At 34.9% G+C, this 18,098-nt stretch overlaps 1 protein-coding gene across 1 annotated transcript in view; it reads right to left on the bottom strand.

Moving 5' to 3' along the window:
* UBR1 (ubiquitin protein ligase E3 component n-recognin 1) overlaps positions 1-18,098 on the bottom strand; it is a 133,262-nt gene that overhangs the window by 32,545 nt on the left and 82,619 nt on the right. The window contains exons 26-33 of the mRNA XM_042942244.1: positions 16,887-16,986; positions 15,819-15,928; positions 13,189-13,275; positions 12,063-12,244; positions 7,962-8,167; positions 6,457-6,550; positions 5,078-5,227; positions 2,590-2,687 (exon numbers count right to left, since the gene is read on the bottom strand). Coding sequence (XP_042798178.1) covers positions 2,590-2,687; positions 5,078-5,227; positions 6,457-6,550; positions 7,962-8,167; positions 12,063-12,244; positions 13,189-13,275; positions 15,819-15,928; positions 16,887-16,986 — 1,027 coding nt within the window. The remainder of the gene's footprint in view (positions 1-2,589; positions 2,688-5,077; positions 5,228-6,456; positions 6,551-7,961; positions 8,168-12,062; positions 12,245-13,188; positions 13,276-15,818; positions 15,929-16,886; positions 16,987-18,098) is intronic.

The following is an 18,098-nucleotide window of genomic DNA, read 5'->3' as shown; positions in this document are numbered from 1 at the left end:
AAATGTTAATAGACAATAAACTATTGCTCAAAATTTCTCTACTCAAATAACATTTGGGTGATATTCTTCTGTCCTCCATATAAATGTTGCAAATACAGATTCTTTTTAAAAAGACAAAATCTATAGTAGTACTCTGTATCTTGTTTGTCACCAACAGATCATAAATGTCTTTCCACATCAGTAACTGTCCCTCTATATTTCCATTTTTAATGGATGGATAGTATTCTACTAGTAAGGCAGCATACAATAGTGAGTAAGAGCCAAGGATCTGCAGCCAAGCTGCCTGGGTTGGCATCCTAACTCTGCTCCTATTACTAAGACCTTGAGTGAATACCAACCTCTTTGTGGCTCCATTTTCCATTTCCTTATCAAATTAGCATTGTTGTTCCCCTATGTGAAATGAGTTGTCTTTTCCTGCTTGCTCTTGAGACTTTTTTCCTTCATCTTTGGTTTTCAGCAGTTTAGGTATTATCTATATGGGTGTGATTTTCTTTTAGTTTATCTTTGAGTTTCACTGAACTCTTAAATCTGTAAATTTATGTGTTTCACCAAATTTTGGAGGTTTTCAGTCATCAGTTCTTCAACTATTTTTTGTACCATCTTTTTTTCTTTTCAGGACTTGTATGACATAAATATTGGATTAAAAAATTGGGTCCATGTGTCTCTAAAGCTATTTTTCTTTTTCAGCACTTTCTGTCTATTCTTCAGACTTGGTAATTTCTAGTGATCAGATTTCAAGTCCACTAACTCTTATCCTTCCCATCTCCATTCCACTATCGAGCCCATCCAGTTAATTTTTATTTCATATAGTATTTTTTCAATTCTATCCTCTCCATTTGGTTCTTTATTTTTAATAGTTTCTACTTTTTTTCTGCTGAGAACTCATATTTTTTCCATTCATTTCAAAAGTGTTCACCTTTACCTTATGTTTAATGATTATTGGGTGCTTTAAATTTTTTGTCTAAAAAGTTCAATGTTAAAACATCTCAAGATTGGCATCTTATTGATTTTTTTTTCCTTGAGATTGGTCAGATTCTCCTGGTTCTCTGTATGTTGAGTAATTCTGGATTGTACCTTAGATATTTTGAATATTACATTGTGAGGTTTTGGTTCTTCTTAAAATTCTGTGGAAAAATGTACCTTTCTTTTTGTATCCGTAGGCAATCAACACAATTAATTTCAACAATTTCTGTCCCACTGTCTGTGTATGGTGGTTCCAATGTTAGTCTCCGAGCCTTTGCTACACTGTTTGGGTCTGCCTATACATGTACTACTCAGGTGTTAGTCTGGGACTTAAGTGATGGTTTTAATGCAGTTTCATTCTCAAACCTGTTGCTGTTTCTCTGGGCCTGTTCTGCACATGTGCAGCTTGGAGGCAAGCCTAGGATCTGTGCTGTTCTCAAAAATAGGAGATTCCCCTTCTATAGCTCTCTTCTTTCTGGGATTTCCCCCATATTCTCTAGCTCCAAGGGACCCTTTTCCCCACTTCCTCTGGCCATAATGACATGTTTCTCTCAGTTTTAGTCCCTTCTGTTGTCAAGTAGATTCAGGTGACTGGGGCTACCCTTGGGATAAAACTGTGAGGCAAAGACAGAAAAAAAAATAATGAGGATTCACCCTGCATTCTATGGAACACAGAGGTCCCCTTTTTTTCCAGTTCCTCCAGCCAGAGAGACTGGTTTTCTCTTGGGATCTTACATATCTATGTGGCCGCCACGGCATTGCAGCTCCAGCTCCCTGACTGGGGCTGGCATCAGGAGAGGGTCAGAAGAGGAAAAAACAAAACAAAACAAAACAAAACAAAACAGGAATTCCCTTTACACTTTCCAGTTCTGAGGGACTTTTTTTCCTGGTCCTCTGGCCAGAAAGAGGGCATCTCTCTTGAACTTTTTGCTATTCATGTCCATTGCAAGCTCTGTGACTCAGGCTATGCTGAGTTCAAAGCTGGGTAATAAAGGAGGAAAAAAACCCAGGAAACTCATTGCCTCGACCATTCTTCAAATTTTGACTTCCCTCCTTCACTTGCCTACCATTGTTTACTTCTCAGAGTCTTTAGACTTTTTAGTCTTATCCCTCAATTGTAAAGAATATATAAATGAGGTAACAGTTTAAAAATGTTGTTTTTTTATTATTAATGACAACATATTAACAAAATTAGTAATAGTAATGGCTAATGCTCATACAGGATTGACTATGTACCATGCATTGTTCTACTTTACACAGGATACCTCAATTCTTAAGTCAGCGAGATAGGTGCTATTATTATTCTCACCCTGCAAATAAGAAAGTTGAGGCACAAACAGGTTAAAAAACTTGTCCAAGATCACAGAGACAGTAAGCAATGGATCTAAGATTTAACTCCAAGCAGTGTGACTCCAGATTAATCACTGTCTATATTGCTTGCCAGTATGAAAACTATTTAAGTGATTTAAGTCAAACTTAATTTTGGCTTTGAAATCTTTAGGTCCTGATAGTCGACAAATCTATATCTGCAAACCATATTTTAGAGCAGTAAGTACTTCAGAAAAATATTAAAGACTCTGACACTTAAATCTCAAACAGCAAAATATAAAATAATTTTGAGCAAACCTTTAGCGTGTTTCATATTATAACCTGATATTCTGGCCAGAACAGTCTGTATCCATTGTGCCAGCGTCAAAAGTTGAGCAAGAGCCTCTGCATTCTCACTGAAAAATGATATTTAAAAATTATTAAGCCATTGGCACAAAGTCAAACTGAAAAGCTGAACTTGTAGAGTCTTTCTATGGATAATTGACTGTATGAAAACATCAAACTCCTTCAGATTAACTACGTAGGTTATAAAAGCACATACGTCTAAAAATGTAGTTTCAGCATCATTTGCAACAGCTGCAATATGGAAGCAACCTAAGTGCCCACTGATAGATGAATGGATAAAGATGCAGTATCCCACACAATGGGATAGTACTCAGCCATAAAAAAGGATGAGATCTTGCCATTTGTGACAACATAGATGGGACTAGAGAGTATTATGCTAAGTGAAGAAGTCAGAGAAAGACAAATACCATGTGATTTCACTTGTATATGGAATCTAAAAAACCAAATAAATGAACACACAACGCAGAAAGAGACCCATAAATACAAAGAACAAATTGATGGTTGCCAGAAAGGGGGGTGGGGTGTGGGAATGGGCAAAAGGGGGTGAAGGAGAGAGGAAGATACAGGTTTTTAGTTATGGAATGAATAAGTAATGGGCATGGAGGTACAGCATAGGGAATATAGACAATGGTATTGTAATAGTGTTGTATGTGACTGATGGGAGCCACACCTGTGGTGAGCACAGCACAGTACAGTTAATGAATCACTATACTGGAATCTGAAACTATGGTAACATTGTCAACTATATTTCAATAAAATAAATAAATAAAGTAAAAATGTAGTTTTGGGTAGGAGGGGAATTTTAAAAGTACAAGGAGTAAGATACCATTCATAGGCCCATCACGTAGAAGTAACAAATATCAATAAATGGAATCACCATTCTAGTCACTCAAATAAAAAACCGGATGTCATCACTGATTTCTCAGATTCTCTCACAATCCACATTCGAAGCCAGCAGCTAGTCTTGCTGGTTTTACCTTCTAAATATATCCCAAGCTGAGCACTTTTTTCTACTTCCATTGTTACTACCCTAATCCAAGTTACTTCATCCCTCACTGGAACTATTTCAATACATTAACTGTTCTTCCTGTTTCCACAACAGTGCTTCATTATCATCTATATTCAATGCAGAACAGCCAGGGGGATCTTCTAAAATGTAGATCTGATCATATCACTCCTCTGTTCAAAGTACTCCAATGGTTTCCCATCACACATAAAATATTTCGTGTTTTTAATACTAAAAATAAAATTCTAATTTCCAATCTTATAAGCCCTTTTATGATCTTGTTCTTTGCTCCATTCCAAGCATGCTGCCTTTCTGCTGTGCCTCAAACATGCTGATGGTATTCCTATTTCAAGGGTGTTTGTTCTTTTTAAAAATTTTTTATTATTTTATTCTTGAGAGACAGAGTGAGACAGAGCGTGAGTGGGGAGAGGGGCAGAGAGAAAGGGAGAGAGAATCCTAAGCAGGCTCTGTTCTGCCAGTGTCTACCCAGACGTGGGGTTCGATCCCACGAACTGTGAGATCATGACCTGAGCCAAAATCAAAAGTTGGATGCTCAACCTACTGAGCCAGCCAGGTACCCCCAGATCAGGTTTTCTAATGACAAGGAATAGTAGAGATAGAGCAACTAACTTATTGACGCTGATTGCCAAGCCTATCACCTTTGAACACTTTTGTTGTGGACACATGTTAAGTGTTTTTATCAACGAAATTATTTTCTATAGCAAAACTTAGGTCAATCATTACAAATTCACTGAGTTTTAAGAAAATGAACAACAATGAAGAATACTGTTATTAGGTACAACAGTGACAACACAAATATACAATTATATGCTATAGCTATCATAAAAAATGAATAAATTTGCTACTGAGTTCCATTCACAGATGGTCAGAATAGAAAAGTTTAAAAACTTGGTCTAAAAATTTAAAAATTATTCAAAGATATGATTAATCTACTGTTTTTCTTTACTTTTATTGTTAACATTTTGTCCACATCTTTACAACTATGGCGATTGGCTCTTCAGGGAAAAAAAAAAAAACAGAATTAGAAATAATAATACAAAGACATTTAGAGAAACCAAATTTCAAACATTAACTCTAATGGTGTAAAAAGTACTATTTGAAAGGATAAATCTTCTCAGCATCTTTTCCCTTTTTGTGAATGCTAAGGTAGAGATTCATGTTCTACTGTTTTCATGGCTGTTAGAAGATACACACACAACATACAGATTTGAGTTAATGAACATTCCAGTTATTTTAGAAACCAAAAATTGGAGCTTTTCATCATATTTTAAAGACAGAATACAACTTATGGAAAAAAAAAGTATTAATTACTTCAAACAACAAAAGAAACTAGTGATCTAATCAAAACAGGCACAAATGAAAGGATTAAATACAGCTTTTAAAAATTCAACCCAAACATGAATTAAAACATACCTGTTTATCCTTTGAGGTTGCAAAGGAATAATGGGGATCACAGTATTGCACAGAGACTTGCAAAGTGGGCAAAGATACTCTCCACTCTCTAAGTCGAAAAGGTCAACATGAATGCGCTGCTGAGAGCTCAGTTGTACAGCTTCAAAATACCTGCAAAATTTTAAGACATGGGTCCCTTCAGAATGATACATGTATCTTCACTCTAATCCAAGTGACAAAAGTCTGGAATTTTTGCTTTAATAAATGTCTTTAGAATCTACATGCCCAAATACCGAAGTTGCAATTATACAAGAAATAGGATGCCCATTCTTTTGGGGGCAAACAAGACACATCAGGGCAGAAACAAACTTAAAATAATTTTACTGAATCATAACTTGGCTCCTAACTCAGCAGCATGGAGATAAAATGCAGACACTACTTCCTTCAGTTTCCAATGGCCAGCTGATGTTGTAAAGGCTATTCAGGAAGATTATGTACTCTAACCCAATGCCAAAAGAATGAATCCTATACAAAAGATTTCCCAGGAATTATATTTCTGAATTTTTCTCTTCCAAAGGTGGAACTAGAATTTCCTGTCTTATTCTATCTCAAAGGTACTTTTCACTCTACATTATCAGGGAAATGAGATTTTTTTTTTTTTAATGTTTATTTATTCCTGAGAGAGACAGAGCATGAGTGGGGGAGAGGGAGAGAGAGGGAGACACAGGATCTGAAGCAGGCTCCAGGCTCTGAGCTGTCAGCACAGGGCCAGATGCAGGGCTCGAACCCACGAACCGTGAGATCATGACCTGAGCTAAGTCGGACACTTAACTGACTGAGCCACCCAGGCACCCCATGGGAAATGAGATATTTTAAGAAAGATTATAGCTTTCTTTTACACAAATACTGATCAAGAGCAACCAACTAGCTCGTGGAGAGGAAGTACAAAGGAGTAGTGAAAATTTTAAGTTGATAGTTTATTACATCCATTTCTTTTTTTTTTTTTTTAACGTTTATTTATTATTAAGAGACAGAGAGACAGAGCATGAACATGGGAGGGGCAGAGAGAGAGAGGAGGAAACACAGAATCCGAAGCAGGCTCCAGGCTCTGAGCTCTCAGCACAGAGCCTGACACGGGGCTCGAACTCACAAATGTTGAGATTATGACCTAAGCTGAAGTCGGCCGCTTAACCGACTAAGCCACCCAGGTGTCCCTATTACATGCATTTCTGAAGGTGATAAGATAATGAATATCATGCAAACAAAATTAGTAATTAAAACTGCTTCAATTATTCAGATAAGGAAGGAAAGAAGACATGAGAAAACATGCCTTTTTGTGGCCTTTAATGAACTTCAGTATTCCTAGTTTCTTTCAAGAACATGTCAGAAGGACAACTTACTTCTGCCAGCACACCGCATGCATCACATGACCACAGCTTCCTGTGTAAGTTCCATATGCCAAGTCTGGATCCATGAAGAGCGGGTCCAGGGTTTCTGGTACAGGAAGACAAAAATAGGAGGCATGTATTCATCTCCCCCCATGGTTATAAAATGGGGGGAAAAAAAAAGAGATTATCAAGGTCTAAAATTCTAATCATGAACCTTCTTAGGAATGTCCAAGTAAAGTGTCACAGTATCATGGTAACAGGATATATATTCTTAGTAGTAAGCAAAAGGAGAAAAATATAAACCTAGACTTCCAGGTAGGATTTAAAATTAGTGTGAATTAATGACAACTTCTATTTTTGATTTGTATTTTTTATTCTGAACATCAGGTTTAAGTTGCCTTATCTTGGTTGTTGAAGTGATTTTTCTATGATTCAAGCACAATTTGCTCTTCTAATTTTAAGAGTAATTTGAATTACTTTCTAAGGTATACTTAGGGCATTATAATATGGATAAAAGCAAAGACATAGTGGTTAAAAATCTGGTTTCATTACATATAACTTGTGGCCTTGGGTAAATTATTTAACTTCTCCGTGCCTCAGTTCCTTCATCTGTAAATGGAGCCAATATTGGTACCAAACTCATTGGGTTGCTGTGCGGATTAAGCGAGTAAATACACATAAAGCACTTAATCAGTGCCTGGCATACAGTAAGTATTCAGTTAATGTTAGCCTTTTTTATCATCATCATTATTATTATCCCAAGGGTATTTTATAAAGCAGTAACTCTGATGTGACATAAAAAAAAATACATTACTTAATTAGTATTCCTGCCAAGAAAATACTTAACATGAACCTAATTTTGAGGCAACAGACAGATCTACAATGTAAGACATGTACAAAACAACTGGTCTACATTCTTCTAAGAAGTTATTATCATGGAAAAAAAAAAAGAACAAGTGACTATTCTAGATTAACATAGATTTAAAAAGACATAATAAAAACAAGGCACAAAATATGTCTAGACCCTAAATGAGAAAAAAAAAGTCTAGCTAAAAACGTCTAGTTGAGGACAGTTTGGGAAAATCCAAATATGGCTTTTATATTAGGTAATATTCCTGAATTATTATTCATTTTCTTGAATGTTATAATGGTATGACAGACATATAATAGACTATCCTTAGTTTTAGAACATGCATGTGTAAATATTTAGGGATGAAATGTATATGCCTCCATCCTACTTTCAAAAGGTTCAGCATAGAAAAATGGGGGTAGATAGGCAGATAGAGACAGAGACTGAGCAATGTGGCCAAGTGTAACAAAAATTAAAATTAAAAAATAAAACAAAGGAGCAAACATGGTATGTAAATATCTAGAGACCATTTTACATATGGGTAAAATATGATCTGACTAAATAAGGCTAAATATAGTCTCACTCCCAAACTTCTTCCAATATTTTTTTCTCATTATATAAGTATGAAAAGAAATGCTCAAAAGGATATTTATTAAACAATACATACCCCCTGAGAGTTCTATGGGTTTTCCCCTGTGCTGGGTTAAGGCGGTGGATTTCTGGACACAGGCCGATAATACCATGGCATTATTTTCTATTTTCACCTCTTGTTCTTCTTGGCAGAGGATGCATGTCAGCACCTCCTTTTCAGTAACAGTCGGACCCCGTTTAGGACCCAAAGCAATTCTAGAGTAGTCACTGACTGCTGGGGCACTACCAAGAGAAACGACCAGAAATGAGGACACATGTTTTGGTCACTTGTCTTTATATTTTGGTAGATTTTAAGTAACTGTAGTGCAAGAACTTTAAGAACAAAAATAGTAAAATAAAAATGATATTCAGCAATATTAGCTTAAAATCTTCCCCCTTGATTTTTCTGGCTCATATCAGTTAATTTGCTTATTCAAAAATACATTTTGTGTTGCTGAGTGCAAAAAATGCAGATCACAAAGTAGAGTGTATATTAGAATTATAGTTAATTTTCATACCAGGAAGCAGGGTTATCTGGTTTTTTTCTGATTAGAAAAGTAATACATGCTTAAGAAAATTTGGAAAATCTATAAAAGTATAAAGAAGAAAATAAAAAACATTATACACTCACAAACTAGAGATAACCATTTGTATATTCCCGTCCAGTCCACTTTGTTTATACCATTCTTTTTACATAATTAAGATCACATATACAGATTTGCACCTGCTTTATTCACTTATATCTTATTTGTTTTCTTGTGTCATTAAAGTTTATTCAGAAACATTGTTTTTAAATGGCTACACAATACTCTTTCTATACGTGCCTGTAAGAGTTTTATCCTTTCCCTCTTCTTAGGCATTTAAGTTCTATTCTATTCTGATAGACTTTAAAATAAAAACTTACATCTTAATGATTTAGCAATTCTTACATGTACTCAATGTGTATAATAATAATATAATAATAGCGAATATTTGTAAAGCACTGATTGTGATGTGAGGCACTGTTTCAAATACTTTACATTAATTCATTTAATCTTTCCAACAAATCCTATGAGGTAGGTACTAAGATTACCCTCCATTGTTAAGATGAAGAAACTGAGGCCTAGAGACAGTAAGAGACTTACCTAATGACTCATCACTACATAGTAGCAGAGCCTGGATCTAACCCATGTGATCTGACTTCACAGGCCATGCTCTGAACTGCTTTGCAATACTGCCTCTTTACCTGTGCAAGAAGGTCCCTGAATTGCCACAGATCATTCAACAAACTGGGAATAACTTAAATGTTCATCATCAATGTAAGTGAAATTACACCATACAGAATACTAAGCAGTATTAAAAGGTGCAATTTGAATGCTAGATGGGGTACCACCTCATAGGAGGCATTCAGCAATATGTGAGGTAAGGTTTACCTTTTGGTACCATAAGGACTACAGGACGCTACTGGAATTTAGTGAATGAGGAGCCAGAGATGTGGACTGTCCTGCAATTCATGGAGCACAAAAAAGAACTGCTGCCCAAATACCAAGACTGAGAAACACTGAGCTCGTTTGGTACATAAGAACATAGAGCATAGATTTCCAAGTGAATATGACAAGTTGCAGAAGGACACATAATACCATTGATGCAAATAAAACAAAAGACTGAATGATACTATGTAATTTCTATGGTTACATATATTTACAGGTAATAGCATAGTAGAAATTCTGACAGGAGATACATAAAATTTATAACCAGAATATCTTCTGAGGAAGGGCAGAAAGGAGTCCCAGATTTAGGCCAGTGCTCAAACAGAAGTAGCTTTATCTCTGACATCCGATTTTTAAAAGGAAAATGTGTCAGTATAACTGTGTAATTAAAATGTTTTTGGGGGCATCTGGGTGACTCAGTCAGTTAAGCGTTCAACTTCAGCTCAGGTCAGGATCTCACCGTTTGTGAGTTCGAGCCCTATATTGGGCTCTCTGGGGTCAGTGTGGAGCTCACTTTGGATCCTATGTTCCCCTCTCTCTCTGCCCCTCCCTCACTAGTTCATTCTCTCTCTCTCTCTCTCTCTCTCTCTGTCTCTCTCTCTCTCAAACATTTTAAAGAATTTGGTGAACAATCATATGAAAAGATGCTCAACCTAGTACTAACTAGTAATAGGGAAATTCAGCCTGGCAGAGATTTATAATGTTGACTATCAAATATTTTCAAGTACTGATGATAATAATAAGCATTGATGAAAATGAAGAAAATAGGAACTCTCAAACATTGTTGGGAGTAGGAATTGGTAAAACTACATTGGAGTTTTATTGTGATAGTATCTATTAAAATTTAAAATAATGATGAGCCAGTACTTTCACATATTAGATTCTACTCTTGAGAAGTACTTATACAATTGTACAAGGGAGCAAATATACAAAAATATTCTGACACATTGTTTATATTAAGGGAAAATTAGAAAATAAGGGAAAACCAACTTAAATGCCCCAAATCTAACAAACAAAATAGTGTATATTCACACATAAAGAATCATGTAGAATCTAATAGACCTATATGGAATGACATGAAGAGATTTATAAAACACTGAGTAAAAAAACAAGCTGCAGAACCAAAGGTATGGTAAAATAAACTATTAAAAAACACAAACCAATACTCATTTATGCATATATGTTAATAAATGCATAGAAGAGGCCTAGAACAATAGTTATTTATTAACAATGGTTATCTGTGCAGAAAGATCAGGAATGCAGAGGATGGTCTAAGGGATCTAACTGTGTTATTTGAATTGTTTTCAACTAGAACACAATAATTTATGTGTGCAATCAGTCAATAAAAATAAATAAAAAGCATTGAGGCCATTAATTAACTCTGAGCACATTTTTTGCTTCCTATCCTCTTGTTTGGCTAAACATACAGTAGTCTCTTTTTCATAAAGAGCATGTTGCTAATATAAAGTATCTCCAGGGTTGGAACTTCTGTGAATTGTTTATAAAGTTTTATATTAATTTCTAGTTCTATTACTATTGTCAGCTAAGGATAGCTTACCTTCATATATATATATGTATATATGTATATATATGTGTGTGTGTATATATATATATATATATATATATATATATATATATATATTTTTTTTTTTTTTTATCTTTAAAATATATAGTCTTTATTCTTTGTGGTCCTTGTTAACGTACCCTGCTTCAAGATGACAGATAAATTATGTCTGTTTCTAATGTTATTGCAAAAGCACAATTTTTTAAAACTATCCAAAACACACATTATTTAAAGAGCAGTCAAAGCTTATTTTTAAAAATAAGCATAGGATGGGGGAGAGGGGAAAATGGGTGATGGGCATTGAGGAGGGCACTTGTTGGGATGAGCACTGGGTGTTGTGCATGAGTGATGAATCATGGGCATCTACCCCCAAAACCAAGAGTACACTGTATACACCGTATGTTAGCCAACTTGACGATAAATTATATAAAAAAAAAAAAAAAAAAAAAAAACCATAGGAGGTATTTACATTTTAAATTGGAGTGCTTTTAAAAGTATCCTTATTTTCCCTCCTTTTCACACTGCAACCATACAAGAGCTCACAAAGTGTGGCTCTCAGAAGGTTAACTGATTTCCCCAAGAGCACACCACAGTAGAACTCAGAAAATCAGATTTATTGATTCCCATTGTAATGTGCTGTCCATGACTACAATTACAGGCAGTGTCTTCTTTCTCTTCAAGAAAAAAAGAAAAACAAATATAAACTACCTTTTTCAGGTGAAAGATTTTTTTTCAACCCGTAGTAACTACACTCATTTTTACCAGAAATTATAAAAACGGTGGAATATATGAACTGATATATAAATGTGTACCTAAAGGGGCCCTCATTTATACAAGATAACAGAAGCTGATTTCGATTTTTACCATTTCCATTTTCCTTTTTGTACATAAAGGCTTTTAACAAACTATTGCGCACTTGAACTGTTCATCAACATAAACTTACATTCAATAATACCTTAGAGTTCCCACTGTGTTTTTGCTAATTTAAACACAGTATAATTTCTCTTACTACAAAACATATTTTGGAAAGATTTTATTTAAAGTGAATATGTCATTTTCCCTCAAAAAAACTGAGTTGCTAGTTTTTAGTTTTGCTAGGTTTTACCTCTCTTCCTCCATAATGGAGTCTTCTTTCCCAGACATTTCTGAGGTGCTGTCATACATCAGTTTGTGAGTTTCAATAAAGTTTTTCTGTAAGGCAGACATCTGAGCCATGATCTTCTGGCGGTGCAGTCTAGCAGCTTCAGCTTTTCTTTTCCGTTCTGCTTTTTCCTTATCATGAGTAATCTGGGTATTAAAAAACCACAAAAATTAGGTAGGATCCATTGTTAAAATTGACATACACTATTCAGTCAAGCAAAACTTCCTAGAGTAAGAGTCTGATAACACTTGATTTCCCCTTAAGCCTAGATTCAATCTGATGTCTCAGAACTAGCATATAGGCTCCATCCTATCATACAACTAATTGCTCTTTTGGTTATTTCAATAATTTAATCTAAAAGCCCCAAGTACTTTAAATATCTAATAAATGGTCTTTTATACTCAATGCAGGTAGATTAAGAAAATTAAATGAAACAAAATTTTTAAATCATATGTTAATTGTTTAATCACTGACATTTAATCAATTTTGACCAACCTGACACTATCTAACAGTTACTACTAGATGCATTGCTAAAACTGAGAACTTTAACAATATTACTGACATGTATGGTGTCTTTTTATTGTTTATTCTAACTTAAGTCCAGTGTTATTCTTTTAGGAGGAATAGTTACAAACTATAATAAAAAAATCATAAGTAATAAATAGTATTCTAATAATTTTAAGATTAGAATCATCATAACCTGAATATTACTACATTTCATTGAATCTAAGATGTACCATTTTCTTATGTTCCACTAAGAATGCTGACTAAATTATAAGAAGTCATTGATTATAGGATATATCCCAATTTCAGATATTAAAATATTTTAAAAATTAATAAAATATGGTATTTCCGACAGAGCTCCACGTACATCAATTTCCTCTGATTTTGTAAAATACATATATTATACTGGACAACTATGTGTCAAGCAGCACTAAACCCTGTGGTACAGAAACACAATGAACAAAAGAAGATGGGACATCTCACAAACTTTACAACAAACAGCTTCCTTCTAATAAAAAAGCAGCAGCTACCTTAAACCGGTAAAGTTCAAAGACCAAGAACATCACCATTAATATAATGTTATTACCTCATCATTCTTAATAGATTCTGATCCTGATGTAGTTGCTACAATTAAACAAGATTTTTCTCTTAATCGCTTCACTGTGTCAAACATCTATGAAAAATAGATGAAATGTTAAAAAAAAAAGATTTGGTTAGACTGATAAGAAACAGAAAAATTCACTAATTTGATTTTGTCATCACGTCACCAAACGTCTCTGACTTAAACTTTACATACACACAGTCATGCATATAAATAGTTATATAAGTAGTTTTAAGTATATAAAAAGTGACTCCTGACTGTGACAAACACCTGCCCTAGTTGATTAGCAATACAGCTAAGCAGGAGGCTGCAGGCAACAAAATTAGCTAATTCCATCTGTAGGTATTAGCATTTCTCTGCTTTTGCTAGGGAAAAAAAATTTTTTTAGATTATAAATTACTTATTTTAATGCAAAGGCATATAAAGACGAGAATACAAAATGGAAAATGAAATCCTCTCCCTGATTAAGTCCCTCTCCCCAAAATCAACTAAATTAAAGATTATTAGTATTTGTTTGCATGAAAAAATTATCAGAATACATATTTCTTTATATTTACACATATTCTCATCAAAAGCAATCCTACCATATACATTGTTTCCTATCTTCCATTTTCACTTAATCATTTATCTGTGAAGATGTTTCCATAATAGCTTGCATAGATCAGTCTCGTTGTTTTTAACAAAAACCAATGTTTCAGCAATAGGATGGTACATCCATCCACAAAATGTTTATATTTGAAGGAGTCTCAGTCTCATGTGTAAATACCTCCCACTAGGAACTTACAACACAACTTTATATTGAACATTTGAGGAAAATTCCTAATGATTTTAACAGTGGACACTTGTACTTCTGTATATTTTGACAATAAACTTTGGTATTCTACAAGAAAATCAATTTTCAGGAATAGATCTCTAATATATAACACTGTGTCTGCAAGACATACATGTTGAAATAAATGACAGTTCAATTTATTTTCTTAATAAAAGTTGTAAACTTATCTACTTTGTTTTGTTTTTGTATTTTAAAGTAATTATATTGGCAAATTTAACACAAATACTAAATTTCTTTGTGAATTCTGCTTCAAGAGAAACCTTAATAATAACATTACCTTATAGCCACAAATCTAATTATATCAAACATGTTTAATGACTTACTCTAAGGAATAAAAAAAGCCAACTTCTTGAAGTACAAATCAGTACAAAGATCTCCAATTGATATGAATATGGAAATTAATCAATCCATATTCTAGTTATCAAAACAATATCTATCTGATAACATCAGAATCTTTTAATAAGTCCAGTGAGGTGAAGCTCCAAAACCTTGGCTTCATGTTTCCATGTGGAGGATTCCCATTAAAGTACTATTTCCAGCTTCTCTCCCTACCCCTTCCTTACTCACTCCTCCCCAAAGGCACTGCCATCCACCCAACAGTTCAAGCTCCAAATGCAGGAGTCATTTTTGATTCCTTGATCTTCCTCATCCACCATATCTATCAGCAAGTTCTACAGATTCTACTACCAAATTACACCTGAATCAGTCCAGCTTCTCGCCATCTGCATCCAAGCCCTGGTCATGCTTATCTCTCACCAGGATTTCTGCAACAGTTTTCTAATAGTTTCCCTGCTTTTACTCTTATACCCTATAATCCACTTACCCCACAGCAGCCAGAGTGATCTTACAAAAGTACAGACAATACTATGTCACTTAAAATCCTTCAGTGCTTTCCCACTGTTCTCAAAAATAAAATCCACCTTTTTACCTTCACCTGGAAAGTTCTATATGATCTGGCCCCTGGCTGTCCCTCTGACCTTGTTGCCTACCTTTTTCTCCTTCTCTCATTGTGCTTCAGTCACACTGGCCTTCTTTCTGGCCTCCTTAGAGCTTTTGCAGTGCTGTTCTCTCTGTGTGGAATACTCTTCCAGATTTTTCTAAGACTGGCTCCATGTCATTCAGTTTCAATGTCACCTCCTAAGAAAGGCCTTTCTGGTTACCCATCTGAAGTTACCCTCTATTCATCTACTGAATTATCCTTTTCTTTCTTTCTTTCTTTTTTTTTCTGATTATCCTTTTCTTGTTTATTGCCTGTACCTGAACTAGTATATGCTCCACAACAGCAACCACCTTATCTATCTTGTTCAGTGTCTAGAAATGACCATGGCACATAAAAGGCAATCAATAGATACCGACTAAATAATGATATAAATGAATAAATTTTAATTAATTAAAAAAAATCCTTTCAGGGGCGCCTAGATGGCTCAGTCGGTTGAGCGTCCGACTTCGGCTCAGGTCATGATCTCACAGTCTGTGAGTTCGAGCCCCGCATCGGGCTCTGTGCTGATGGCTCAGAGCCTGGAGCCTGCTTCCAATTCTGTGTCTCCCTCTCTCTCTGCCCCTTCCCTGCTCATGCTCTGTCTCTCTCTGTCTCAAAAATAAATAAAAACATTAAGAAAAAAAAATTAAAAAAAAATCCTTTCACTAAAATAGGAAAACATGTGAGTGACCACGAAATCAATAGTAAATGACTTTACAGTTAGAGAACAGTAGTTTAACATTACAGGCAAACAGAGGATTCTTAAATATATAAACCAAGATATGATTAGTTTATCAGGTTCACCTGGAGTATCCATGTTATCATGTCTTTCTGGCCTTCTAACTGGGGAATTCCTTTGAGTTTTTCCAAAAGCATCTGTATATTCTGAGCATTCATGGCTGAACTTCCCAATCCTTTTTTAAAACACAAAAGTTACAAATCATAAATGAGTATCTTCATAATTATGTATAAATTATAATTTATAGTTAATGTTATTCACATTGATAGCCAAAGTTCACAATCACTTCCTTAAATACATTAATTTTTCAATGGAAGAATCTGCAATGACATGAAGTACTCAGTACTAAATTAAACATGAAAAACTTGAATTACTTTAAAACTCTTAATACATTTTCCACTGGGGCTAAGTGAAAGCTACTTTTAAGGATCTGTGTCTCACCTTTCCTCCACTTGGTTCATTGTCTAATAAAAGTAGTTAATTAGAACCAAACCTCCCCAAAATATGAACGTGGGGGCTGTTTATGCCCATAAACTGAATACGTATATGATGTCTTCAAGGATCGAAAAAGCTCAGTTTATAAATAGAAAAAGAGAAGCTTTTCTCCTTTTGGTCTCCTAATCAATGTCCCTGGAATGTGCTTTGATGAAAACTATCTTAATCTAATAAATATCTAAATAAAACTTAAAAATCTAATCTAAACCTATCCCGTTCTGCCAGGTAAAAAACAGTGCCAAACACACACATTATCATTCACTCAGATGTCTGCAATCAGTTTACATTCAGGAACATTAATAACTTCCATAGATGGGTAGTGTGAATGTTATGGTTGATGAAGCAGCAAATATTTGGTAATACTAGACAAAGAAGGCAAGTAAGAAACCATCAATATATTTATCTCCCATTCAAAGAAGGGGGGGGGGGGGATCATGCAGTAAAAAGATACAGCAGAGAATTAAAAAAACACTTTTATTTTTGAAAACATTAGTTAAGAACTAAAGATGCTAGGAAACGTCTTAAACAATTTCAGAATTGTCTATGCTTTAATGAGTGGCAGATTAACACTCTGTAAGAGCTAAACTTTCACTTGGTAATTAGCTGAAACTATACTGAAAATTAATACTAAAACATACTTGAAGCCTTATGGTAAAAGTCAAATGTCACTTCTTCTTCAGGAGCTTTTTCAAGCTGTTGCTTTTCTTCTAGTAAACCCAATGCCAGAATATGAAATGCCTGAAAGAGGAATATGAAAAAAAAAAAACCTGTATTAAAAAAGTTTTTTTTAATGTTTATTTATTTTTGAGACAGAGCGTGAGCAAGCACAGGGGAGGGGCAGAGAGACAGGGAGACACAGAATCTGAAGCAGGTTCCAGGCTCTGAACTGTCAGCACACAGCCCAACACAGGGCTCAAACTCATGGACTATGAGATCATGACCTGAGCCGAAGTTGGATGCTTAACCAACTGAGCCACCCAGGCACCAATGAAAAGTGGAAGAGGAAGAGGAAAGAGGAAACTATGATTCCTCAAGTAAATATATTTTAAATGAAGGTATAAAAATAAGCAATCTTATGCATAAAAATGGGCAAAGGTTATGAATGAGCAGCTCACAGAGAGAAATGATAAATACACATATGAAAAATAGTCAACCTCACTAAAATGAAAGAAATGTGAACTGAAATAAGACCACCCTGTTTTCCATCTTTTAAAGTGGCAAAAATTTTACAGTTAAGTAAAATACAGAGTTGGCTGAGGTGCTGGGAAACAGATCCTTTCACCACACTGGTGATGGGAAAGTAAACTGATATACATTTTTGAAGGACAATTTGACGATATCTATCCAAAATATAAAGGTACAGACTTAGTATTAAGAATCAGTCTCAAGTATGCAAAGATATTTGTAAAAGGATGTACAAATTTCATTGTGATACAAAGACCTAAAAACACCCTAAGAATGTCTATAAATAGGAGACTGGTAAAATGCACTACTGATATCCAAACAATGGAATATGCATCTATCAAGAATAAGATAGGCCCATGGGGCGCCTGGGTGGCTCAGTTGGTTGAACGTCCGACTTCGGCTCAGGTCATGATCTCACGGTTCGTGGGTTCGAGCCCCGCATCGGGCTCTGTGCTGACAGCTCGGAGCCCGGAGCCTGCTTCGGATTCTGTGTCTCCCTCTCTCTCTGCCCCTCCCCCACTCACACTCTGTCTCTCTCTCCTTCAAAAATAAATAAACATTAAAAATAAATAAATAAATAAAAAAGAATAAGATAGGCCTATATTTGCTAATGTGGAATGATTTCCAGAAGATACAAACCTTTTAAGGTTTATTTATTTATTTTT

This window comes from Panthera leo, chromosome B3, assembly GCF_018350215.1.
Source record: "Panthera leo isolate Ple1 chromosome B3, P.leo_Ple1_pat1.1, whole genome shotgun sequence".
In the NCBI taxonomy this organism is placed as follows: Eukaryota; Metazoa; Chordata; class Mammalia; order Carnivora; family Felidae; genus Panthera; species Panthera leo.
The sequence above is the reverse complement of the archived record's forward strand: the minus strand, read 5'-3'. Positions and strand labels throughout refer to the sequence as shown.